Source organism: Myotis yumanensis, unplaced genomic scaffold (assembly GCF_028538775.1).
Source record: "Myotis yumanensis isolate MYYU_CA2020_CCGP unplaced genomic scaffold, mMyoYum1.0.hap1 SCAF_12, whole genome shotgun sequence".
In the NCBI taxonomy this organism is placed as follows: domain Eukaryota; kingdom Metazoa; phylum Chordata; class Mammalia; order Chiroptera; family Vespertilionidae; genus Myotis; species Myotis yumanensis.
This window is the reverse complement of record NW_027223763.1, coordinates 59,894,217-59,919,816: the sequence shown is the minus strand read 5'-3', so window position 1 is coordinate 59,919,816 and position 25,600 is coordinate 59,894,217. Positions and strand designations below refer to the sequence as shown.

General features: G+C 38.4%; 2 protein-coding genes across 4 annotated transcripts in view; one reads left to right on the top strand and one right to left on the bottom strand.

The window, feature by feature from the left end:
• Positions 1 to 2,827: 2,827 nt before the first annotated feature.
• On the top strand, positions 2,828 to 6,945 carry RPS6 (ribosomal protein S6). Its single transcript, XM_070431733.1, has 6 exons — positions 2,828 to 2,930; positions 3,463 to 3,594; positions 4,307 to 4,517; positions 4,695 to 4,841; positions 6,545 to 6,702; positions 6,807 to 6,945. Exons 1-6 carry the CDS (start codon positions 2,925 to 2,927, stop codon positions 6,900 to 6,902), a joined length of 750 nt encoding a protein of 249 aa, XP_070287834.1. The 5' UTR covers positions 2,828 to 2,924; the 3' UTR covers positions 6,903 to 6,945.
• Positions 6,946 to 7,194: 249 nt separating this feature from the next.
• Positions 7,195 to 25,600, bottom strand: part of DENND4C (DENN domain containing 4C) — a 108,282-nt gene continuing 89,876 nt past the window's right edge. For all 3 annotated transcript variants that reach the window (XM_070431731.1, XM_070431732.1, XM_070431730.1), the window contains 7 exons: positions 24,484 to 24,666; positions 23,351 to 23,546; positions 20,508 to 20,753; positions 19,255 to 19,372; positions 11,921 to 12,071; positions 10,611 to 10,675; positions 7,195 to 10,373 (listed from right to left, as the gene is read on the bottom strand). In XM_070431731.1, the coding sequence (XP_070287832.1) occupies positions 10,237 to 10,373; positions 10,611 to 10,675; positions 11,921 to 12,071; positions 19,255 to 19,372; positions 20,508 to 20,753; positions 23,351 to 23,546; positions 24,484 to 24,666 (1,096 nt within the window). In that variant the 3' untranslated portion in view covers positions 7,195 to 10,236. The remainder of the gene's footprint in view (positions 10,374 to 10,610; positions 10,676 to 11,920; positions 12,072 to 19,254; positions 19,373 to 20,507; positions 20,754 to 23,350; positions 23,547 to 24,483; positions 24,667 to 25,600) is intronic.

Sequence of the window (25,600 nt, the reverse complement as noted above, 5' to 3'; positions counted from 1 at the left end):
AAACACACACCCCAACAACTTTGTGATACTACAGTGGAAGATGGGATTAATAATTTTGGAAAGTAAAAATTATTTTTATTAACTTGAAATGCAGGAGTTTTTTCTTGGAGAAAATTATGTAGTAGACAATAAATGTTCCTTCTTTCAGGGTATAGATTCATCCAGTGTGGGTTTCAGAGTTAGATCATCTAGGTCAGGGATGGGCAACCTTTTTGTGAGTGTGTGCCAAAACCAGCAAAATCTCTGACTCAAAATTCTTCTGCGTGCCAACCCTAATTTTTTGAGAACATGTTACGCCTACTTGATATCTCTTAAGGTGTACGTATGTGAAGAACCTTGAAGAAATAATAAAATTCATTCGAGCGACAAAAACACAGTATATGATGATGAAAAATACATTTATTTTTTAATGTATACATGTACACTGATAGTCCGACAGAAAACTTTATGACTCCGTTTGATATTATCAGTGGAACTTTTGCTGCTGCATCACTGATGACAGTGATTTTACATCAGGTTTATATTTCGTGACCTTCAGAGATATGCACGAGCTACTACTTTCATCCGTCAGGCTACTCCTATTACGAGACTTAACAAAATTCATCACTGAGAACAAAGATTCACAAGCATATGTGGATGAAACCAAAGCACTGGTCGGATCTAGGAAGGCAGGGAGAGTTAAGGCAGAGGCATAGAAATTGCTCTTCCCCTCTCTCGTCAATCCATGTCTATGGTCTTTAAGATAACTTGTTATGTAAAATTATTTATTTATCTAAGATGCACCTACACTGAATTTATCTGAAAAATAAAGAAGTCGATATTAAGAAAAAAATTGTAAATGGAAGATTATAAGAGAGGGTTTCGCGTGCCAGCAAGTTACTGGCGTGCCGTATTTGGCACGCATGCCAGGGGTTGCCAACCCCTGATCTAGGTTCTCATTCTTCTTTTTTAAAAAAAAATTTATTGATTTTTTTACAAAGAGGAAGGGAGAGGGGTAGAGAGTTAGAAACATGGACTAGAGAGAAACATCCATCGATCAGCTGTCTCCTGCACACCCCCTATTGGGGATGTGTCCGCAACTAAGGCACATGCCCTTGATCAGAATCGAACCTGGGACCCTTCAGTCTGCAGGCGGAGGCTCTATCCACTGAGCCAAACCAGTTAGGGCATCATTCTTTTTTTGTTGTTAATCCTCAGCTGAGGGTATTTTTTTCCCCATTGATTTCACAGAGTAGAAGGGAGGGGGAGAGACAGAGAGAGAAACATCGATGTGAAACACATTGATTGGTTGCCTCCTGCACATGCCCCCACTGGGCCAAGGTTCGCGCCTGCAATGCAGGTAGGTGCCTTGGCGGGAATTGAACCCAAGAACCTTCAGTCTGTGATCCACGTTCTAACCACCGAGCACCCGGCTAGGGCCTGGGTTCTCATTCTTGTTCTCCCAGAATGTTCAGGAGGACTATCAAATAAACTGTATCTTTCTCACATCTTTCTGTACTATTAAAAGTTGCACCATTGTTGCCCTAGCCAGTTTGGCTCAGTGGAAAGAGCATTGGCTTGTGGACTGAAGGGTCCCGGGTTCAATTCCAGGCAAGGGCACTTGCTTGATCCCCAGTAGGGGGCGTGCAGGAGGCAGCCGATCAGTGATTCTCTCTCATTGATGTTTCTCTCTCCCTTTATCTCTGAAATCAATAATATATATATATATATTTTAAAGTTGCACCATGCTGATTCAAGAGTTACTGTAATAGTTCCACTTACTCTACCTCTGATGGCTGCCTCAATACTATACTACACTCAGACTAAAACATACCAGCGGTCGGGTTATCCTTTAAAAATATTTACTGACTGGGTAGTTTAGTTGGTTAGAGCATTCATTGTCCGGATAGGCCAAGGTTGCAGGTTCGATTCCCTGTCAGGGCACATTCAAGAAGCAACCGATAAAATGCATAAATAAGTGGAACAACAAATTGATGTTTCTCTCTTTCTCTCTCTCTAAAATCAATTTAAAACTTTTTAAAAATTTTATTGAGCACTTATTATGTGCCATGCACTTCGCTGTGTCCTGGTACACACCCCATGGTAAGGTTAAGGCCTGAGCGGCGGTTAATCTCTCACCTAGTGGAGGAGACGGGCCATAAACAGCCCCCTTCTGTACCATGATCACGTCCTACAAGAGGGAGCTGTGCTGCACCAGAGAACGACACGGACACCGAGCGGGACAACGAGGTCAGGACCGGCTTCTCTCAGGAGGGACCTGCGATGGCATTAGCCCATAGCAGCTGGTGAGCTTGGGGCTGTGGGAAGCCTGTCGTGCCAGGGCAAGGAGGAGTTCGATATAATTTCTCGTTTTAAAAAGATCGCGAAGGCAAGACGGAAAGCAAGGAGACTATTTCGTAGGTACCGATGGTGGCCGGGCCTTGGGGTAATTGTGATTATTGGCTTATGCGACAGGGTGGATAGAGTTTTTTGGGATAAAAACAAATCAGGGTGGTCAGGGTGTCTTGCTGTGAATCGCGGAAGCAGGGCACGGTGCGCTCCCGGACCGTAAATCTTCCCTCCGAATCCGAGGTGCAGGACAGTCCAGGAGAGCTGAACTCAGGGCCACCTTCCTTCCTTGGCAGCATCGGATGCGGAGTCCGAGACAGAGCTGGGCTGCTTCCGGGTCAAGGGTAACGCGAGAAAGGTCAGGCTGGGAGTCTAACCTTCAGGGCAAAACCCGCCGCCACGCGCCACCGGTGCTACTAGGCTGCTAAATCCACCTCCGGACCGCAGATTAGCCCCACCCCCGACTACCCATGATCACTTCCGCTCTCCCAGGCTTTTGCCTATCTCGCGAGAACTGGAAGTGCCTATGTGATCTGGGCTAAGCGGAAGTTGAGCCTCTTTTTCGTGGCGCCGCGGAGGCTGTCGGCTGCTTCAGGATGAAGGTAGGAGGAGATGGCGGGGGCTGGCTTAGGCTTGGGGGACGTGAATCGAACCCCAGGACACGGCGTCGCTGCTTTTGTAGCTCTCCAAAACCCCGGTTCTAGGTAGAGGAGGGTCTGAGGTAGGGGAAAGCTTTTATTTTGTGGGGCTGGAGCGCCTTGGGAGAGGGGATGGCGAGCGATTGCCGCTGGAGTTGCGTGGGGCCGGGAGCGTCATGGTGGCGGCGTCCTCGGGCCTAGCCGGGCAGATACGGCTCTGCTGTCGGTTGGGCTCCTTACTCCCGGGTGCACGGCCGCCGAGCCCCTCTTCCGCGGAGTCGTTGCGCGGGGCTTGACTGATTACGGCCTATTTTTAGCGCGGGGCTGGTCGCGCGTTATTGCCCACACGTGCTTTATAGTGAATAAAAGCGATTATCTCCATTTTTCTGCTGGCTGTGGGTGGGGTATTGACATGGAAGGCTTTTTGCAGTGGAATGCCTTTGTAGGTGGCTCTGTAGTTTTCATAAAGCTCTTTTTCCCTCCGTTTAATCCTTAGCTCAACATCTCTTTCCCAGCCACTGGCTGCCAGAAACTCATTGAAGTGGACGATGAACGCAAACTCCGTACCTTTTATGAGAAGCGTATGGCCACAGAGGTTGCTGCGGACGCGCTGGGTGAAGAATGGAAGGTGCGAGTTGATCGCGGAGCGGAATGGCTGCCCCTCTTTGAGGGAGGGTGGTAAACGGGTGGTAATTGGCTGTGTAATTGGTTTTAAACTCGGTTCTGTCTGCTGACCTTGCAGTGGTTCTCAACCTTCTGGCCCTTTAAATACAGTTCCTCATGTTGTGACCCAACCATGAAGTTATTTTCGTTGCTACTTCATAACTGTAACGTTACTATGTTATGAATCGTAATGTAAATATCTGATATGCAGGATGGTCTTGGGCGACCCATGAAAGGGTCGTTCGACCCCCAAAGGGGACCCCGGTGAGGTAGAGCTATCACCTGGCGGGGTTTTATAGCTCAAATGGGAAAGCATACATCCCTAACTGCGCTGCAAGCTAATGGTCTCCAAAGGGTGTTTTTCAAAGTGCGGAGAAAGGGTGTCTCTGGTTCCTTTGTTGCTTGTGGATACTTTGGTCTCTTACCCTGTAATCTGTCTTCCCTAGAGCTGTTCCCTCTATGAAAGCATAGGTTAGGCCAGAAGTCGGGCTTGATTGCAAGGAATCCGCTAATTGAACTTAGGAGGTTGGCAAATGCAGACAAACATGAGCGAGCAGAGGAATTCTATTTTTAAGAAGTTCCAGGTTGTACTTAAAGAACTGTACCTGCTAGAATTGAGAGTGTAGGTCGTGGAGGCCACAGCCCTTCCTTTTGTGAAGTGTCATTGTGTTCTGCAGGGTTATGTGGTTCGCATCAGCGGCGGGAACGACAAACAAGGCTTCCCCATGAAGCAGGGTGTCCTGACCCACGGCCGAGTCCGCCTGCTGCTGAGCAAGGGCCACTCCTGTTACAGACCGCGGAGGACCGGGGAGAGAAAGCGCAAATCCGTTCGGGGTTGCATTGTGGATGCCAACCTCAGTGTTCTCAACTTGGTCATTGTCAAAAAAGGTGAGGCTTGTGTTCTTGCGTTCAGTTACTGCTGACATTGATTTAAAGCTGACTGTCCAAATGCTTTCTCATTTGCCATATCCAATGGGGTTGTTTGGTTTTTACCAATGAAAGCAGTAACTTAGGGTTCTTTAAAAGGAAGTTAAATTAAAATGTCTTTGTTCACATGTCTCTTAGGGGAGAAAGATATTCCTGGTCTCACTGATACCACTGTGCCTCGTCGCCTGGGGCCCAAAAGAGCCAGCAGAATCCGAAAACTTTTTAATCTTTCTAAAGAAGATGATGTCCGAAAATACGTTGTGAGAAAGCCTCTAAACAAAGAAGGTAGGGGATATTATGACATTTAGGGCTTGTTTAACTTGGTTATTAGCCTGTCACCAGTGTTTTTGAGTGCTCATTATAACGAAATCTGTGCCCATAACTTACCTGGAGATTTTAGGAAAATATTGAGGGTCATGACATGTAGTTGGTATTAATCCTTGTTACATCCAGTGCCTTCTATCTAGGGTTATAATTTTTCTTGAAAATTTTCCGGGTAGTAATTGATGTATGTTTATCCAAAAATAACTTAGCAAACACTAAGTTCATTGCTTTTAGGTTAAAAGTTGGAAAAACAATAGAAATTCTAGGGCTATGATTGAATGTGCTCTGCTGTCATGAGGTTCTAATTTTTTTAGTTTACAAAAGAAAATGCTTTCATCAGTTGAACTTGCTTTAACTTCTGACCCTCATTTTCATCTATGGGATATGAGTAGCAATAGTAAGAGTTATGAGAATTAGTTTTATACTGTATCCAGAATATTAGGGAATGGGTGTTTGGTAGTTTTATATTTTTAGAAGGTACCTTGTTAAGCAACATAACCCATCACGACTGTAGTCTGTGGCTGCAATGTTTTATAACAATATTTCTGTATGAAGTGTATGGACAATTTACATTAAATGGAATAAATAGCATATTCAGGTTGGGTTCTGGCAAATCATGGGGGAGGGTATTGGTTGGGTTTTATTTTTCCAGGTAAACCTATACCTGGCTTATTTTAAGTTCATTGGTCACTCATTCCAAATATCCCACACACCCTATGTGCCGGATACTATTTTAAAGGTTGAGGATAAAGTATAGTACGGTGGGGCCTTGACTTACGAGTTTAATTCATTCTGAGACCATTCGTTCTGAGACCGAGCTCGTTAACTCAAATTACTCTATCAACTCAATGCAAAAAATCGGCCGAGAGACAGCTGGTATCTCAAAAAACTCATTAGTTGGGACACTCTAAATCAAGGCCCCACTGTATTAGCCTCCTGTAACTTATGCTTTAAAAAATAGTTGGCAAATGCACAGGAGTTCCCCATAATCACACCTTTGGAAACACCATCCGTGTAGTGAGTGTGCTAGTTCGCAGGTGTTTTTAAGATGATTCTTGTGTCTTTATGTTAAGGCAGTGGTTCTCAACCTTGGCTGCACATTAGACTCACCTGGGAACCTTTTTAAAATCCTGATTTCTGGGCCTCATCCTCCAGAAATTGTTTCTTTTTGTTACTAATGAGGAGGCCCAGAAATCAGGATTTTAACAAGATTCCCAGGTGATTCTAATGTGCAGCCAAGTTGAGAACCACTGCCTTAGTAGTTGGCAGGAAATCAAAGTGATAGAAAAAAGCTGAGTGACTTCATTGTTAAAAAAACGTAAATTTATATATGATCTTGACATCCTAAAATAGGCTTGACTTAATGAGGGCTAAATGTGCTAATTAGGAAAACTGGCAGCTAGTATTAGCCTCATCACTTTTTAGAAGGACTTCAGTTCTCCTTATATTTGTATAATATTTTGCCTGCCTTGTATTTTTGTTGGCAAAGTGGTGGTATTTTTAAGTTGTAAAATATTTCAAATTTGATTTAAAAGGCCTCATACAAATATGTTTTCGTAGATACTAACTCAGGTTTGTGTCTGTTGCTAGTTTTTAAAATGTAGGTATGGGTCCTAATGAACAAGGGTATTGAGAAGTGAGTAAGCCATTATCTAAATTTTTAGGTAAGAAACCTAGGACTAAAGCACCCAAGATTCAGCGTCTTGTTACTCCACGTGTCCTGCAACACAAACGCAGGCGTATTGCTCTGAAGAAACAACGTACTAAGAAAAACAAGGAAGAGGCCGCAGAATATGCTAAGCTTTTGGCTAAGAGAATGAAGGTCAGTCTAAGATGATTGGGGTGGACCCGGGGAGGAGTCAGGCCTTACGTTGGGTTTAGATTTTCAACACAGACAGGCTTTAACTGCTTTTTTGTTTTGTTTAGGAGGCCAAAGAAAAACGCCAGGAACAGATTGCGAAGAGACGTAGACTGTCCTCTCTGAGAGCTTCTACCTCTAAGTCTGAGTCCAGTCAAAAATGAGATTTTGTAACTAACAAATAAAGGAGAGCAAATATCAAAGCCCCTTTACTGACTATTCATTGATGATAAAAATTAGATAAATGGAGAGAAACTCAGGTCATAGAAAAAGGAATACTAATGGCTAAAACTTACAAGTGACATATCCTTCAAATTCAGAAGTACACTGTGATGGTGAAGGATGTGTGCAGGATATGGTTTCTCTTGGAATCTGGGTGGCTCGGGAAAAGGTTCTTAGCATAAGGCATTTTCAGTGAGTCAATAATTTCAGGAAAACAAATGACTAGGATTATTAATCTTTTATACACTTTATTTTGAGGAATACAGTTTTTCTTAAACATCTATGCACAATACATGAAAAGTGCCCTTGTGAAGATGGACATTTGTCATATGTGATGAAAAAGATTACTTGTTAAAACCATAGTTAATGATACCATTTTGCAAAAGTTCACAAAGCTTTTAAAACCAGTGCAAATATACTACATTAACAGAAAGCTTTCAACTCCAGTGAATTATTCATGTTTCTATTTCACTCTGAAAAGGAGTTGACTATGCCTGTTAAAAACTTGCATCAATAAAGGATGCACAAAGAGAAAGTAGTACACTTTTTTCTAATGTACCATATCTAATCTCTGGTAGTTACAGTCAAAACTGTCCTTTACAGGGTAGAAGGATCTTAAAAAGGCACATTAGGCTTTAAGGGTGAAGAAGAGGCTCATTTGCTGAAGTATAGTTTAACCACAGGTGAGTAAAATTTTGAAGTAGTTTTTACACAGATAAGATCCCGTGTGTGACCAATGCCAGTTCCTGGATCATTCTGTGAGAAGCAAGATTCTTAGATAACAGTAAGATCCCCATTGCTCTTAATACATGGTATTAGTTAGATAACATGAAAAGTCTTAATTGGCAATTGACTATAGAAATTAAAAGGGAAAACGTAGCATTTTTAAAGATAACAAAAAGGACATACTACAGTGGGGATAACAAGGCCAAAAGGCAAGTCTGGTGGATAGGTCTGTATTAACCAGTACGTACATGGTTCACCCTAATACACAAACCATGAATCACATTGCTGATTTTAAGTGCATTCTCTAAAGCAGACACATGGCTTGCCTACACTATTTTAGCTCATGAGTTCTGGCAGATTTAAGATTTCAAGAGTTACTGAGATCACAAACATCTTTAATCTTGTATTATGTACCAAAAATGAAGTAAAGAGGCAGCAATTTAATATCCCAGATTTAATGGGAGATTTATGCTCATTATTAACCATGCAGGATGCTATAATCAATTTACAAAATGCAGCTAAAGTTAGATTACCAAATCCAAAAATAGTTTAACACATTGAACCACGTCAGTCACCAGGGACTGACACTATACTTTCCGTCCAGACAGGTCAGTCACTGGTGCTGCAAGCATATCGGTGAAATCAGATATCACAGGCTAAACGGAAAGGAAGACAAAACAGGCTTGGCGCTTAACAGGTTAACATTTTAGAATAATCGGGATTAATTTGAAAGACTGCTTTCAGAAGTTAACAGGAGGATATGTTTCATACAGCATTACAACTCCTATAGATAATTCAAATGAGATTTTTTTTGTTATAAGCTTTTAGTGGTACCCTTTCTGTGGTAGGTGCTAGAAAAAGCCTTTAAAATAAATCCACTTCTGTTCCAATATATAATGGCTATTACTTAGAATGTTACAAAAAGTTATTAGAAAACTTAAATACTCTTAACTGTGTAAGGAGATCATTACAGATTTTTTCTTTGTGTAGTGGTAATTTAGTTTTCAGGCTACAGAGAAGAAATGGAGAGAAAGATAATTGGAATTCTAAAGATCACAAAGGTTCAAATTGTGTACATTTCTGGAGGCTTAAAAAGGTAACAATTTTTCCTTTCATTCAATCTCCATCTTTTTATATACAAGAGTAATTACAAACTTTCTGTTGGGATAATAAGTGTTAAGTATTAAAACTAGTACCAAGTCTTACTTGCAAAAATATATACTCTGAGTTAGTGCAAAAAATCCATTTTTAAGGTAAAGAGAATTGTACATAATTTCTGAGAAGTTCTTTCACAATAAACTGAAACAAGAATTCTGCAAAGGTCAGGTTAACCCTAAATGATGAAAGATTGGTACAGCAACAAGATGTAAAAGATTATACCAGGTAGGAGATTTGTGCTGTTAACTACCAGTAAATAATTTGTACCCAGTGATTTAGTCATGTATAATTACTATAAAACACAACCACTGGTGTTTTACACCACGCAGAGAGTTAAGGCAATCTTACTGTTCCTAAGGGCTTTTAACAAAAGGCATAATTGTCAGGCATGTGAGGTCATGATTTTCTTAAATCCAGCAAACAAGCTCAATAGCTTTAAAGTATTAAGACTTAATTGATTTATCCTAAAAAAAACTATTTACAAATGCACAAGCATACAAATCTATATATTATACAAGAATAAAACTGCAGTGCAAGTTTATCCCACAGGTTTTAAAAAGTGGCCAATAGGAACCATTTACTGTGCCTGAACCATTTCAGGTCCAAAGACTATATATATATATATACACAGGCATTTTAAGCATGTTCCAATTTTGTGAAATATGAAGCCAATTTAATTTCATTTAAACTGACTCATGTATTATTCAATTATAAAGCTGTTGTATATTAACATGCTATTGGGAAGTAGATGGAAGTGACTGGATATTCAAGATAAAATCCATTAAGGAAAATAATACAAAATATGAAGGGTGAAGATATATATTAAATTTAAAGTCAAGGCAGTTGTCATCAGACTTTGCAGGTAATTTTGAGATTATTGACTACAGATGAATTTAGTAGTAGTCACTTAGACCCCTTTCAGAAAACTGCAATACATAATCTATAAATTTTAATAAATATAATATGGCTGTATATACACATACCTACACAGCCACATATATACACACACACACAGAGTTGCTCTTAAGAGATATTTCATTTGTATTGGGGTTAGGCAAGTTTAATTTGTCATTCCCCAAACCCAATTAGCTTCAAATATAAACAATGCCAATGATGAATGCGGTTTCTCATCAAACCACTGCAAACATTGAGAGATCCAAATAGTTTTCAGAAGAGGCAGATAAACCATTCAGAAGTTGCAAATTTTCAACATAAATAAATCCTGGGGCATTTTAATGGTGTTTTTTCATTTCTAGGTGATTTGGTATGTTACGTTTCATATGTTGTCCCAAGAGATCATTTTGGTTTTCACCAATTCTTAGCATTCGGAACAAACCTTGAAAGTTTCCAAACTGAGTCTATTCCCCCAGCTTTGTGTGTCTGAAATGTAGTTTAAATGAGAGGTGCTCCAAAACACTTCCTGCACCATTCCACACTGACACTTGGTGGAACGTCAATTTTCTGCAACTTTTCAAGGATTTCTGAAGATAGGCTATTGTATGCAAGTCCATATTCATTATCAAAAGCCTCTGGAAAAGACAATTTCAAAAATGCAGTTATTTGTTAAAAAATTTATGCATTTATATATGGTAGTCCAATCATATATACACCACATATTCAAAGGCAAGTGGAGTATTTACCCATACCAGCTGCAATTTTAAAAATTACTTTAGGAAATAAAATTCCTTGAGAATAAACCGTAAAATTACATTTGAAAATAGTAAAATGTAAGAAAACAGGAAAAAGTGCCTAATTAACCAACTTACCAATATCAATATTCTCTCTTCCAAGAGACACTAATGATAAGAAGAGGATTTCTCTGTATAAACTCCTGTAAAACAAATATTTTTAAAGTCAATAGGCTAAGAGTATACAAATATGTGAAGGTATTTTTAATTGTTTAAAAAGAAGGATTAAGTTCTCTGGCCTAAAAATGTCCTGGTTTTGATATGTGGCACAGTTATATGAGATGTCACCTTTGGGGGAAGGGTTCTTGACTATTTTTGCAACTACTTCCTTCGAATATCTATTTCAAGTTAAAAAGTTAATGGCATAAAGCTTCACACCAAAAACAAAAAAATGGTTTATTTTAACTTTCTTACAATTTTTTTTTAACAATATAACTGTTCTAATTCCTAATTAAAATTTACAAAGGCAGGGTCTTCTGTCATCTTTTGCCACTTGACAAAGTAACAATTTCTAAGGAGTCTAAAAACCCTTGGACATAGAGTGAAAGGTGGAGTGGTCTCTACTATCTAACCCAACCATAAAAGATAAATCACCTTTGATTTATGGACATAAAAATGTCACAAATGAAATCTGAAAAATAAGCTTCATAACTCAGTTATTAAAAATAACTTAGGAAGTAAACTGATTTGAGTGTTTATACACAATGAAAAAATTAGTAATGCTGATTGATGATGCTCCATGTAGCTTTTCTTTAGAAGCTTCAGAAGCCATAGCAGGTCATTTCTAATATTCCTTCCCTGTCCTTATACCACAGATGCTTGAAACTAGGTACTTTTTAGACTGTAAAGGAGGTCATCTGTACCTCAATAAGAGGATCCATCCATTTCATTATCCTCATACTAAGGTTTTCTGAAGCTTCCTCTGCAAAATTCACTTATGCTGACATTGGGATGAGTACTGATCCAAGCATGTTCGCAGACAATAGTAAGAGGATCAGGAGAGCTCTATATCCTTTGTAATTCAGTGCTTCCATCACTTTCCTAAATTGCTTCTACTACTAAACCCACTTTTTTTTTTTTTTTATGTCCCTCAAGTAAGGAAAAGATGTACGGATATGACGGCCTGAACCAAGTAGAACATATGTATAACATCAATGCTAACAAATTCACAAGAGGGTTTCCATGAATAGCATTCATGTTTCCCAAAGATTCATACACTTTTTACCTCCTAAAATTTAATCTATCCCCCGAAACAGATACTTATTTGTGCTCAAATAAGTACTTTTTAAAACAAATGTTCTACAGTGAGTATGTGTTTCTTTTACAACTAGAGATATTTTAAATAGTTGTTTAACATGACATTATTTTGAGTGGTAAACAATTATTACCTTTGTCTTTTCTTGTCTGGCTTCATTTGCTGTGAAAGCAGGTTGATGGGTTGAAGAACATCATTACGTTGAATACTCTGCCTGATGGTTTCTACTAAAGTGCTTGTTGCTTGTTGTTCCTCTGACAGGACAGATGACTTCTTTTCAGAATCTAATAATAAAAACACAGTAATTAAGAATATCTTTATCCACTCTAATTATTAAAGTTTTTTCCAGAGTTGTAGCATTTTCTAGTTTTTTATTTTTATTTTTTTAAAATATATTTTATTGATTCTTTAGGGAGAGGACTAGAGAGTTAGAAACATGGATGAGAGAAACATCGATCAGCTGCCTCCTGCACACCCCCTACTGGGGATGTGCCAGCAACCAAGGTACATGCCCTTGACTGGAATCGAACCTGGGACCTTTCAGTCCGCAGGCCGATGCTCTATCCACTGAGCCAAACCGGTTAGGGCTCTAGTTTTTTATTCAACATCACCTTACCTTTTACTAGTAAAATTATGTGGCAATGTGACCACTAAGAAATATTTTCCTGCTTTCTTCAGATAGAAGAGACCTGTCCCTCTGCCCTTTCCTTGAACTTAAGACTTTGTGTTTGAGGTGGGGTCAGGGGCTTAGGGGGGAGGGGTGACAGCCGGTACTCCAGGAGCCATCCTGTGACTATAAAGCAACCTTTACTGATGCAAAAGTAGACACAACAGAAAGAGCCTGGGTCCCTGACGACAGAGCAGTTGCCTATCAGTCCTAGAGAGTCTACTTCATACTTTATGTGAGAGAGTAATCTGTAGTGTTTAAATTTCTGTTATTTTCTATTAAACGTAGCAGAATATAATCCTAATTGATAAAGGCTAATTCTAGAATTAAGAACAAACATTTATATAGATTTCATAGATAGAAAAGTGCTTCAGTGATACACTGGAATTGAATCATACTAACATGAAAAATAAGATCACCAGTGTGGTTGGCCCACAAAAAGGGAAAACTTTAATACTGTAATCCCAGCAGCCATATAATTTTATTTACAATTAGTTGAGATAGGAATATGTATCCAGTAATTCCCCAGTCTAGCCTCATTCTAAGTGCCTGCCATGAAGTAAACTTGTATTTTTCATACAACATAGTCCCTTAATAAAGGTAACTAGTAATACTTCATTTGTGTTCAACCAAATAAATAGCAAAGTTCTCTGTTAAAATACAAGAGAAAATACTGGCTGCTGTAGGTTTCTATCCTAGCTCTTGTACCTGCTAAATGTTTCCTTGGAATAGGAAACATTGTTTTAAAAAGTACTTGATTTTTCATGCTGTTGTGATTTTAGAGCCTAACCCAAATATAACTTCATGGCTTCTCCTTTAATTCAGTTTTTAAAAATAACACCTTTACTGAGATACTAGTATAATTCTGAAATCATTCAATTCACCCATTTAAACTACAAAACTGGTTTTGAATATATTCTGGGAGTTGAGCAGCCATCACAATCAACTTTTAAAACATTTTTGTTTACCACCAAAAGAAACCTCTAGGGGTCACTCCTTCATCTTCCCAACCCTTCAACCCTAGGTAACCACTACTTTTGTCTACAGATTTGCCTATTCTGGATATTTCATATAAGTGGTATCATACTTTCTATGCTCTTTTGTGACTGGCTTCTTCTATAATGTTTTTAAATCCATCCATGCTGTAGCATATATATCAGTATTCAGTACTTTTTATTGCTAAATAATATTTCATTGCTTGGATATACCAAACTTTATCCATTTGTCAGCCGATAGACATAGAGGTTGTTTCCACTGTTTGGCTATTAAGAAATATGCTAAGAACAGTGTATAGTTTTTATGTGAACACATGTTTTCACTATATATATACTAAGCGCAAGTGCTGTGTCATATGGTGTTTACTAGTATGAGGAACTGTGAAACTTTCCTAGAGCAACTGCGCCATATTTATTCTAATCAGCAGTGTATGAGGGTCTCAATTTCTTTATATCCTCACCAATACTTGTTATTATCTGTCCTTTTGATTACAGCCAATATAGTGAATGTGAAGTGGTTTCTCTATTTGCATGTCCTTGACATCTAGTGATACTGAGCATCTTTTCATTTGCTTTTAGCCATCTTTGAAGAACTGGCAGATCCTGCTATGGTCTGAATGCGTTTCCGAAAAATTCACATGTTGAAAATCTAATGCCCAATGCGATGGTATTAGAAGGTGAGGCCTTTGGGAGGTAATAAAGTCATGAGGGCAGTCTTCATGAATGGATTAGTGCCCTTTAAAAAAAAATAAAGCATCAAAGAGATCCCTTACGCCTTCTACCGTGTGAGAATATAATGAGAAATCTGCAATCCAGAAGAGGGCCCTTAACTGACCAGGCTAATACCATCCTCATCTTGGACTTTCAGCCTCCAGAACTGACAGAAATAAACTTCCATTTTTAATAAGCTACACAGTCTGGGGCATTTTGTTACAGCAGTCCGAATGGATTAATACAGATCCTTTGCCCATTTTTAAATGAGTTATCTTTTAGTATTGAGTTGTAAGAGTTTATATATTCTCTTAAAATATATTACTTGCAAGTATTTCCCCTATTCTGGGTTGACATTGCACTTACATGACTGGTTATTTTTCAGCAGTTTTTGACATTGATGAAGTCCAGTTTATTTTTCCTTTTGTTGCTTGTGCTTTTGGTGGTATAGTATCTAAGAACTTGCCCTATACAAGGCTATGAGGATTTACTCCTATATTTCCTTCTAAGTCTAGGATCCATTTTGAGTTCATTTTTATGTATAATCTGAGGAAGCAATCCACTTTTTTTTTTTTGCATGTTGCTCTAGTTGTCCCAGCACCATCTATCCCAGTTTCATGATCTTGAAACCCTTATTGAAAGGCAACTGACAATACTGGTAAGGGTTTATTTCTGGAAACTCAACTCTATTCCATTGACCTATACCAGTGGTCGGCAAACTGCGGCTCGCAAGCCACATGCGGCTCTTTGGCCCCTGAGTGTGGCTCTTCTACAAAATACCACGTGCAGGTACGCACGTACAGTGCAAAGTTGACTTAAAACTTGAAGTAAAGTTTATTAAGTTAATTTCACGTTGTGGAGTGAAAGAAGATGTAGTGTCGAGGATTGAGAAAGGTATGTTGAGATGGTTTGGACATATAGAGAGGATGAATGAAAGGAGATAGACGAAACAAGTATACAAGATGAGCGTGGATGGGAGAGTTAGAAGGGGTCGACCTCAGCGATCGTACCTCAATCAGATTGACGTTTTTAGCAAAGGCCAGCTTAGGAGTACCCTAATTAAGTTAATAACAATGTACCTATCTATATAGTTTAAGTTTAAAAAATTTGGCTCTCAAAAGAAATTTCAATCATACTGTTGATATTTGGCTCTGTTGATTAATGAGTTTGCCGACCACTGACCTATACTGTCTATCTCTATGCAGCATTCCACTTTCTTGATTACTATAGCTTTGCACTAAATTTTCAAATTGAGAAGTATGAATCCTACAACTTTGTTCTTCATTTTCAAGACTGTTTGGCTATTCTGGGTTCCTAGAATATCCATGTGATTTTTAGGATAGGCCTTTCAATTTCTGTTAAAAAAAAAAAAAAAAAAAAGCCACCTGGAATTTTGATAGGGATTTTGCTGAATCTATAGAACAATTTGGAAGTACTGCCATCTTAACAATAGGAATTCTTCCAAACACGGTATTTCTTTCCATTTATTTAGGTCTTCTTTAATTTTTTTCAACAATGACTTCAGTTTTTAAAGTATAAGTTTTGTACTTCTTGCAGCGAATTTCTTCTATTTATTTTATTCTTTTCATTGAATTTATTGAGGTGACTGGTTAATAAAATTATACAGGTTTCAGGTGTACAATTCTATAATACATCATCTCATATTGTATTGTGTGTTCACCACCCCAAGTCAAAGTCTCCTTCCATCATCATTTATCCTCCCTATTCCCTTTCTATCTCTCCCCACCCCTGTTTCCCTCTGGTAATCATTATAATGTCTGTGTCTATGAGTTGTTGTTTTCGTAAATCCCTTCACCTTTTTCACCCAGCCCCTAAATTTTGTTTTTAATGCTATTATAGATGGAATTATTTTCCTAATTAAATTTTTTGATTATTTATTGAAAGTGATTTCTGTATACTGATATTATATCCTGCAATTTTGCTGAACTTATGTTTGTGTGTGTGTGTATGTGTATGTATATATATATATGTACATATATATATATATATATATATATATATATATTCCTTAAGATTTTCTATACTAAGATCAGATAATCTGCAAATAGAGATAATTTTACATTTTCCTTTACAATTTTTAAAAATATATATTTATTTCAGAGAGGAAGGGAGAGGGAGACAGAGATAGAAACATCAATGATGAGAGAATCATTGATTGGCTGCCTCCTGCACACTCCCAGCTGGGATCAAGCCCACAACCCAGGCATGTGCCCAGACCGGGAATTGAATCATGACCTCCTGGTTCATAGGTCAACACTCAACCACACCAGCCAGGCTTCCTTTACAATTTGGATGCCTTTTATATTCTTGTCTAATTGCTCTAACAAGAACCTCCAGTACAATGTTGAATGGAAATGATAAAAAGAGAATCTTGTCTTGTTCCTGTACTTAGGTGAAAGTATTGTCTTTCACCATTAAGAAAACTGTCAGCCCAGCCGGCATGGCTCAGTGGTAGAGCATTGATCTATGAACCAGAAGGTCACAGTTCAATTCCTGGTCAGGGCACATGACCGGGTTGCGGGCTCGATCCCTGGTGAGGATGTGCAGGATGCAGCCAGCTGATCAAAGATTCTCATCATTAATGTTTCTATCTCTCTCTCTCCTTTCCTCTCTGAAGTCAATAAAAACATTTAAAAAAGAAAACTGCCGGTTATCATAGATGCTTATAATCAAATTGAGGAAGTTCCTTCTATTTCTAGCTTAAGTGTTGTTTTTTAAAATATATTTTCATTGATTTCAGAGAGTAAGGGAGAAAGAGAGAGAGATAGAAACATCAATGATGAGAGAGAATCATTAATCGGCTGCCTCTTGCATGCCCCCTACTGGGGATCGAGCTCACAACCTGGGCATGTGCCCTTGACCAGAATCGAACCCTGGACCCTTCAGGCAGGCCCATGCTCTATCCACTGAGCCAAACCAGCTAGGGCTCTAGCTTGAGTGTTTTTAACAAAGGGTGATGGATTTCAACAAATATTTTAACTACTGAGACAATCATGCAGGTTTTGTCCTTTATTATATTGATACTAGAGGCCCAGTGCACGAATTTGTGCATGGGTGAGGTCCCTAGGCCTGGCCAGAGATCAAGGCCGATTGGGGCCTGCTGGCCAGGGGGAGGGACAGGAGATGGGACTGCGGGAGGTTGACCGGCTGGCCGAGGGGAAGGACTGGGGGAGGTTGGCCGGCCACGGGAGGTTGCCTGTGGGAGCGCACTGACCACCAGGGGGCAGCTCCTGTGTTGAGCGTCTGCCCCCTGATGGTCAGTGTGCATCATAGCCAACAGTTTTTCCGGTCGGTTGGTGGGTCTTAACGGTCGCTTAGGCATATATGCGCATATATATATATAAATAATTAGGGGCCCTTCTCTTAGAATGACTCTCCTGCTTTGTGGACAGGGTGTTGGGTTGGAGCTATAGTCTCTGTCTTTTCAGCTTGCCTTTCTTGGCATAAAACTTCTGCCCTATAAGGTGCAGTACGAACAAATGAGACCCCAGCACTCTTGGCTTGCCAAAACCGGGGTAGAATGGCTGCCCAATGAATGGAAGCTGGATGGAGGAGTTTCGCCTCTGTGGTAACAGAGCTGAGAGAAAGGGAACGGCTGGCTGAAGCCCTGACTGGGAGCTGGAAGGGAGCAGCAAGTTCTAACTCAAGTGCCACAGAGCACATTAATTTTACTGAAATTTAGTATATTTTCTTGAATGAATGTTTGTTCATTTGCTCTATAGCCTTAGACTTTTTGTCCCTTTAATAATTTTTACCAATTATGGTTGTTTTGCTGAGAAGTGGGTGGCAGAGCTCCTCATACTGCCATTCCTGGAAGTCATCACTCAATTTTTTTTTTTTTTAATATATTTTATTGATTTTTTACAGAGAGGAAGGGAGAGAGATAGGGAGTTAGAAACATCGATGAGAGAGAAACATCGATCAGCTGCCTCCTGCACACCTCCTACTGGGGATGTGCCCACAACCCAGGTACATGCCCTTGACCGGAATCGAACCTGGGACCTTTCAGTCCGCAGGCCGACGCTCTATCCACTGAGCCAAACCGGTTTCGGCCACTCACTTAACTCTTATATGTCTTTTAATTTTATTTATATGCCAATCTTCATATATAGCACCAATTAAGAAAAGAAATAAGTCCATTCTTGAGAGCTCTAAATTTCATCCCACCAAAAATTAGAGAATATTTTGAATCACTTGTCTATTTCATGATACCCAGTCTGTGGTATTCTGTTAAGGTAGCCCTAGCAAACTAACACAGTTTATATAAGCCATTGAATGTTTCTTCCATGAACTGCCTGTTGATAGCACTTGCTCACTTATTTGTTGTTTGTGGTTTCTTATTTACTCAGAGTTTCTGAACTGGGTGATAACCCATTAAACCCCTTATAGCCCTAGCCGGTTTAGCTCAGTGGATAGAGTGTTGGACTTCAGACTGAAAGATCCCGGGTTCGATTCCAGTCAAGGGCATGTACCTCGGTGGCAGGCTTATCCCCAGCCCTGGTGGAGGCAACCAATCAATGTGTCCCTCTCACATCGATGTTTTTCTCTGGCTCCTCCTCCCTTCCACTCTAAAAATCAATGGAAAAGTTTCCTTGGGTGAGGATTAACAACAATAAAACCTCCTGTAAAAGTACATTCTAAATATAAAAGACTAAAAATAAGCTAGAATCTTTGAGACTAATATCCATATAACTGAAATAATACTATTCCAACACATCCAGATTACTCTCCCACTATATAGCATTTAGTCTACAAATATCCAACCAAACTCATGTAGAGACCTGCCATACTTAAATGGCTCAATATAATAGCAAATCAATTTGAACCAAAATAGAATCTTGAAGAGATACTAGAAATGAATAAAAAAATTTAAAATAATGCAAAAGGACTTGTTTCTCTCTTCACACTAATTCTAGTCTTCCAACTCCCAGTAGTCCATTCTTCTTTATTGCTAAATAGTACTCTACTGTATGGGTAGCTTATTCCACAATTTGCTTATTCATTCATGTGTGGATAGATATTTGAGTTGTTTCCAGTTTAAGTCTTTTATGTCTTTAATTCTATTTTACTTACTAAAATTCCTCCATGAGACATACAGAGGCTCTTCTGGTTCCTGATGAAGGTTGATATTATCCCATAACAGTTGAATGTACACAAGTTTGCTATCCTGGGACAGAGATGATAGAGGAAGCTAAAAAAGATCAATAGAAAGCATTAGTGCCCCTACCATCATAACTACCCGGGAATCTAGCAAAACTTGATTATATAAAACAAATGAGTTCTTTCAAAACTCTGAACTTAAAAAATTTTGTGCAGCAATTTTTATTTAAATCTGAAGATTTATGTTCTTATTATTTTCTGAAGCACAGGTTTCGCATTCTAAATTTCAAGGATATACTAACTAGCAGTTACAACATGGTAACTAGCACAGTGGCTATATGAAAGATTAACTGCTATTACAACAAATTTTAAGGCAAGAGTAAGTGCAAAAGTTTCTACTATCTTGTACTGACTACTACTTAATGGGTCAATATAGAATTTGTACTACTTTAAGACTGTGTTGCGACCCTGGTGTATGCTTGGGTGTGGGTGCCTCTCAATATTCAATATCAAAATGAAGGAACTCTAGGAGCTCACTGATTCCAGTGGGATTGGGATTCCCAGAACAATTGAGTAGGAGCTTTAGAGCTAGACACAGCCAGAGTGGGATCTTGACTCCCCATCACATATTAGCTATGTGGCCTTGCAAAAATTACTTATTTAGCTTAATTATATCATCTGAAAAATAAGGATAATATGGGTCCTTATTCTTCTTTCAATTGTATTTTGTATTCATTTCAGGTGTACAGAATATGAGCCTTTAAAATAAGGTTGCTGTGAGAATTTCATCTGGGAATATGATAGTTCAAAATAAAAGCTACCTTTTCTAGCCTCCTTGCAACTAGAAATGACCATATAACTAAGATCAGGACAAATGACTACGTATGGAAATATTATGTGCAACTGCAGGAACTGTCCCTAAAGAAGGAAAGACATACACTTTTCTATCCATTTTTCTCCTTACTGTTAACTGGAATGTGAATGTGATAGCTTAGAAGAGTCAGCCATCCTGGTGTAGAACTTGGAAATGGAGGTCATATACAGCTGAGCAAGAAGACAGAAGCATCTCAGGTCCTTAACAGTAACACTCCTGGACCACCTATCCAAACTTTTAAGTGAGAGAAATAACCTACATCTTGTTAAGCCACTATTGCATACTTTCTGTTACTTTAAGCCTCATCCTAACCAACACCAATGTAATGTAAGTATAGAAGTTGACACTCTACCTGTATACCTCCATTACAATGTTCAGATGTGAGGATAAGTCCTGGCAAGTTACTAGGAAGGTCCAAACGTCTGAAATACCATACAAGGTTCCAGAAAATGATCGGATGTTGATTGATGAAAGAGGATGTGTGGATCACATGATCGCCTTCATTTTCTAGCAAAGATTCAAGTTCTTTACGAAGCACTAGAGGACTCAGGTAGGGCACAGAAAGTGGGGGAGGATTGGGTCTTTTTCCTAAAGGATCCTTAAAAAAATAAAAACAAAAAAAAGTGAATATTATCTATTTAATTCTGTATGTTTAAGAGTACTTCTCTGGCCTGCTGGCGTAGCTCAGTGGTTGAGCAACAACCTATGAACCAGGAGGTCACAGTTCGATTCCCAGTTAGGGCATATGCCTGGGTTGTAGGCTCGATCCCTAGTGTGGGGCTTGCAGAGGCAGCCAATCAGTGTTTCTCTCTCATTGATGTTTCTATCTCTCTTTCTACCTCTCCCTTCCTCTCTCTGAAATAAATAAAATAAAAAAGTATTTCTCAATGAGATTATGCTTCTCTATCTATCCCTTCAAAGTCAGTTATTTCCTGGCCATTGATACATGCAGTAGAACATCCTAATGAAAACCTAACAAAAAATACTTAATCATAATTACCTTTCAGTTAAATAAAATAAAATTAATAACCCATATAATAGACCCTATTTTAAACATGATGGAGTTTTTCTATCAAGTTGATAAGAGCAATGGGCTGTGTATGATTGATTCTTTTGGTCAATTTTTAAAAATCAATAAATGTTTACATTTCAGATGTTTTATAATGATACCAAAAAATATGTGTGACTTTATCTTCCTCCTACAACTCTAAAGAGATGGAGCAATTTTTGTATTAATATTCTTAGACTCCTTTTAAAATTATATCTAAATCATTTTTACATTTGATTGCAACAAAAAGCAGTTTTATAAATCAATGAATGAAAAAAAAAAAACCAACCTAGACTTTGTAAGTAGTATATAATATAATCAGAATAAAATGCTTATGATTAACTCAGTAATAAGTAATAAATACACCTAGTACACAGTCTGAGGTATCTAAATATCATCTCCCTCTAAAAGGAACCAGTGTTTCTTAGATAAATGGCTGACTATATAACATGAGCATGAAACACCTTGTCATAAAAGAAAGTAAGAAAACTTAAAAAAATTTTTAAAGACTACTAGAGTTGTGTCACAAGGAATAAGGCACCAACCTGTAGAGAGTTCTAGCTGAGCAAAGATGGGATAATGCAATCAACATCAATAAGGATAACGACAGCAATGGATGTAAACATAAACGTTAAAAATCATGACACCTTATTTCTCCAAATTAACGGGTCACCTTAGAGAATGCTAAGAACCCAACTTGCTATTCTGAAAATTGGTTAATAAAAAAAAAGGTGGGAGGGGGAGGCTGGACTGCCTTTCCAATATAAATTGTATCGTTAGAAAACCAAACAGAAGACCTGGGGGAAGTTTCTCTTCATAGATGTATTCCATATAATAAAGATAACAGACTATCATCATTTTATAAGCTCCAAATGAATAACCTGATCTAGGCAATGGGGCATTAATAGCCACTAAATCACAAAGATAGTTCATGTCTATACTGGAGGAACATACTGCCACTAATGAAGTTGTCTTATAAAAATAAACAAATGAACAGCAAAACAAAACAAAAAACCTGAATTTGACCAAGCTTCTAGGTACAATTACCAATTTATAGGGTTGTGATCAACAAATAAATTGCAAGAGGAAAAAGGAAAGTGTACAGATTAAGACAGACTAAAATAAAAAGATCAATCAGTTGCAATGCATGGGCCTTTTTTGATCCTGATTCCTCAAACTACAAACATACTTGACATTTTTGAAACAATTAGAAATTTGAACAAAAACTGAATAACTTGATGTTATTTATTATTTTTAGTTTGATACATACTGAAATATTTACAAATGAAATATATGTTGTTTGAAATTTCCTTCAAAATAATTTGTAGCAAAATAAGGGTATATATGAAAGGATGGCTATAAGTTTAAAATTACTGAATCTTGATGACTCAAAGGGACGCATTTATGTTACTCTTGTTTATTTTTGTACATATTTGAAATTTTAAAACGTTCTGTTTATGAAAATTCTTAATCACTTTTCATGTCATTTAAATCTTCTACAGAAGAATTATGTACTGTGCTAATACATATTTACACGAATATACAAAATTCGTGCACCAGAGGGGGGGTAGTCCCTCAGCCTACCTGCACCCTTTCCAATCCAGGAATCCTCGGGGAGATGTCTGACTGCAGAAATCGGTCCTAAACCAGCGGTCAGACATCCCTCTCGCAATCTGGGACTGCTGGCTCCTAACTGCTCCCTGCCAGCCTGATCACCCCTAACTGCCTCTGCCTGCCGGCCTGATCGCTCCTAACTGCTCCCTGCCAGCCTGATCACCCCTAACTGCCTCTGCCTGCCGGCCTGATCTCCCCAACTGTTCCCCGGTCTGCCTGATTGCCCCAACTGCCCTCTCCTGCCGACCTGATCGCCCATAACTGCCCTCCCCTAATGACCTGATCACCCCTTAACTGCCCTCCCCTGCCGGCCTGATTGCCCCCCTAATTGCCCTCCCCTGCTGGCCTGTTCACCTCCTAACTGCTCCCCCCTCCCAGCCTGATCGTCTCCTAGCTGCTCCCCACTGCCGGCCTGATCGCCCCTAAGTGCCTCTGCCTCAGCCCCTGCCACTGTGGCTTTGTCTGGAAGATGTCCGGTCTAATTAGCATCTTACCCTTTTATTAGTATAGATAATTATAATGTTATTACATACCACAACTTCCTGCAGACTGTTTGGAAGACTAACTGTTGAAATGCCATGAAATGGTCGCTGGGAAATGTCAATATTTTGCAATGGACCTCCAACACTGTGACTTCGAGTCAAAGATACATTCCGCTTTGATAAACTATTAGGCACAGGTGAAATTTCCAAAGTTTGAACATCTCCACTGGCATTCTTTATTTCATCACTTAAAAAAAAAATGAAAACTGGTTCTGTAAAACAATCTAAATCTGTAGAGCTAGAGTATTTTCTACAATAAATTTTAGTTTATTGAATATATCTAAGAGGAGTTAGTACTGACTTATAAGAATAAAATTTTCACCCTGGCCAGTGTGACTCAGTTGGTTGAGCCTCGGCCCATGCACTAAAAGGTCATCAGTTCAATTCCCAGTCAGGATATATGTCTGGGGTTGTGGGTTCCATCCCCAAGTAAGGGGCATGGAGGAGGCAGCCATCAATGTTTCTCTCTCTCCCTAAAATCAATTTTTTAAAAAATATATTTTTTTAAATAAAATTTTCTTCAGGCATTCTTAGGATAAATGACTCTGGTGAAGGCTGGAAAAAGGACATATAGTAGACAACAGGTTTCATTTAAAAAAGATTAAGTACCCACTCGGTTGCTCTATTCAAACATTATTTCATTGTTATTAAACAAAATCACCTAGAAGAACTGTGCTGCATGCAAATAAGTCATGTAGATTCATTGACAAGTATTTAATTTCTACCAGGCTATGATCCACCTAAGGACAGAGACCAGAACTTACTTTTTTATTTTTAGTATTTATGCCTAGCATACAATAGTCTCTCAATAAATATTTGACTCAATAAATATTTAAGAGTATGTCTTTGGAAACTTGCAATCGCTATACTAAAGGGGAAAATACTTTTTACTGGTTAAGAAGTTCACTTTGTACAAAACACTGTAAAACATTAAACATAGTTTAAAAAATGGTTAATCATCAGATGCATTCATCAAATATTTAAGCAATGTATGGTAGTAAACAGTTAAGATTATTTTTTTTAAATGCCAGAATAATGCCTACAGGAGTCAGGTTATCTTTAAAGATGGAATTTTTGCAAGGATATCCAATTTATTGTGAGGAATTCTCTATACCATATGGTACCTTGATTCAACTGCAGCGCTTGTTTCTTCAGTTATGGTCTGGTTATGTTTCCGGAAATCCATCAAGTTGATCAAGTCAGGTTCTGCTGAACTGGATACAGGTTTGTGCTCCAAAGGTTCATTTGCCAATGGAATGCTGCCACTTTGTAAACTGTCACCAGAGGTACTTGGTTTCAGGAAAAAGCTAAAAAATATGGAGCAATCCAAATAAAAAAATCTTCATAAATGCTAAAGTCTTCTAAATTTCATATTTAGAATCACTTTATGGTAAAGCAGTAATTAATGAATTATATAACCCATAGAAATACTGCCTATTTCAAACACACAAACTCACACACTCCTGTTTTCATTCTTTCCTTCCTGTCCTAAACTATTCAAATGAAAGGTCTAGAGGAGGTCATTATAGTTCCATATAAGATTCCTTCAGTTTTTGAAAACCATTAAAGAACACTATGAAGGAAGATAAAAAGCAAAATATTACATTAATTTTGAGTTTAAAAAGAGAAGCAACAGCAGCATTTTAACATGTATCAACCTGTAATTTATAATACCTCTTTTTCCCCCTTATAAAATCTCTATTTTGTCTCTAGTCCTTTCCTCTCCCCTCTATTAATTCAGTGTTTTATTTTCCTCTTATATGTCTCTCCTTCTCTTTCTGGGGGGGACAGTGTGAGGGCTGGGCCTTGCAAGGGGCATTAAGAGAACTTTCTGAGGTAACAGTAATGTTCTGTATCTTGATAAAGGTTTAAATTTATACAAATGTATACATTCACAATTTGTACATTTTACTGTATACTAACTTTACGTCAAAAAAAAAAATACTGAAATCTAGTAATTATATGCATGCTGAAGTCTTTGGAGGAGAAGTATATAAATGTCTACATTTTACTTTTGGCTGGAGGGATAAATAGGTAAGAAAGCAAGTACAGTAAAATGTTAATTGTAGAATGTAGGGGTGGATATTTGGGTGTCACAGCAAAAAAAATTCTTTAAACAATTCTAAGTTTGAAATTTTCCATACTGACATACTGGAAAGAAAAATCAATAATGTTCCTTTTCAATTAGAAAATATAAAATAAGATACCACAATAGCTTAAGAAACACAGTTACGCCCTAAC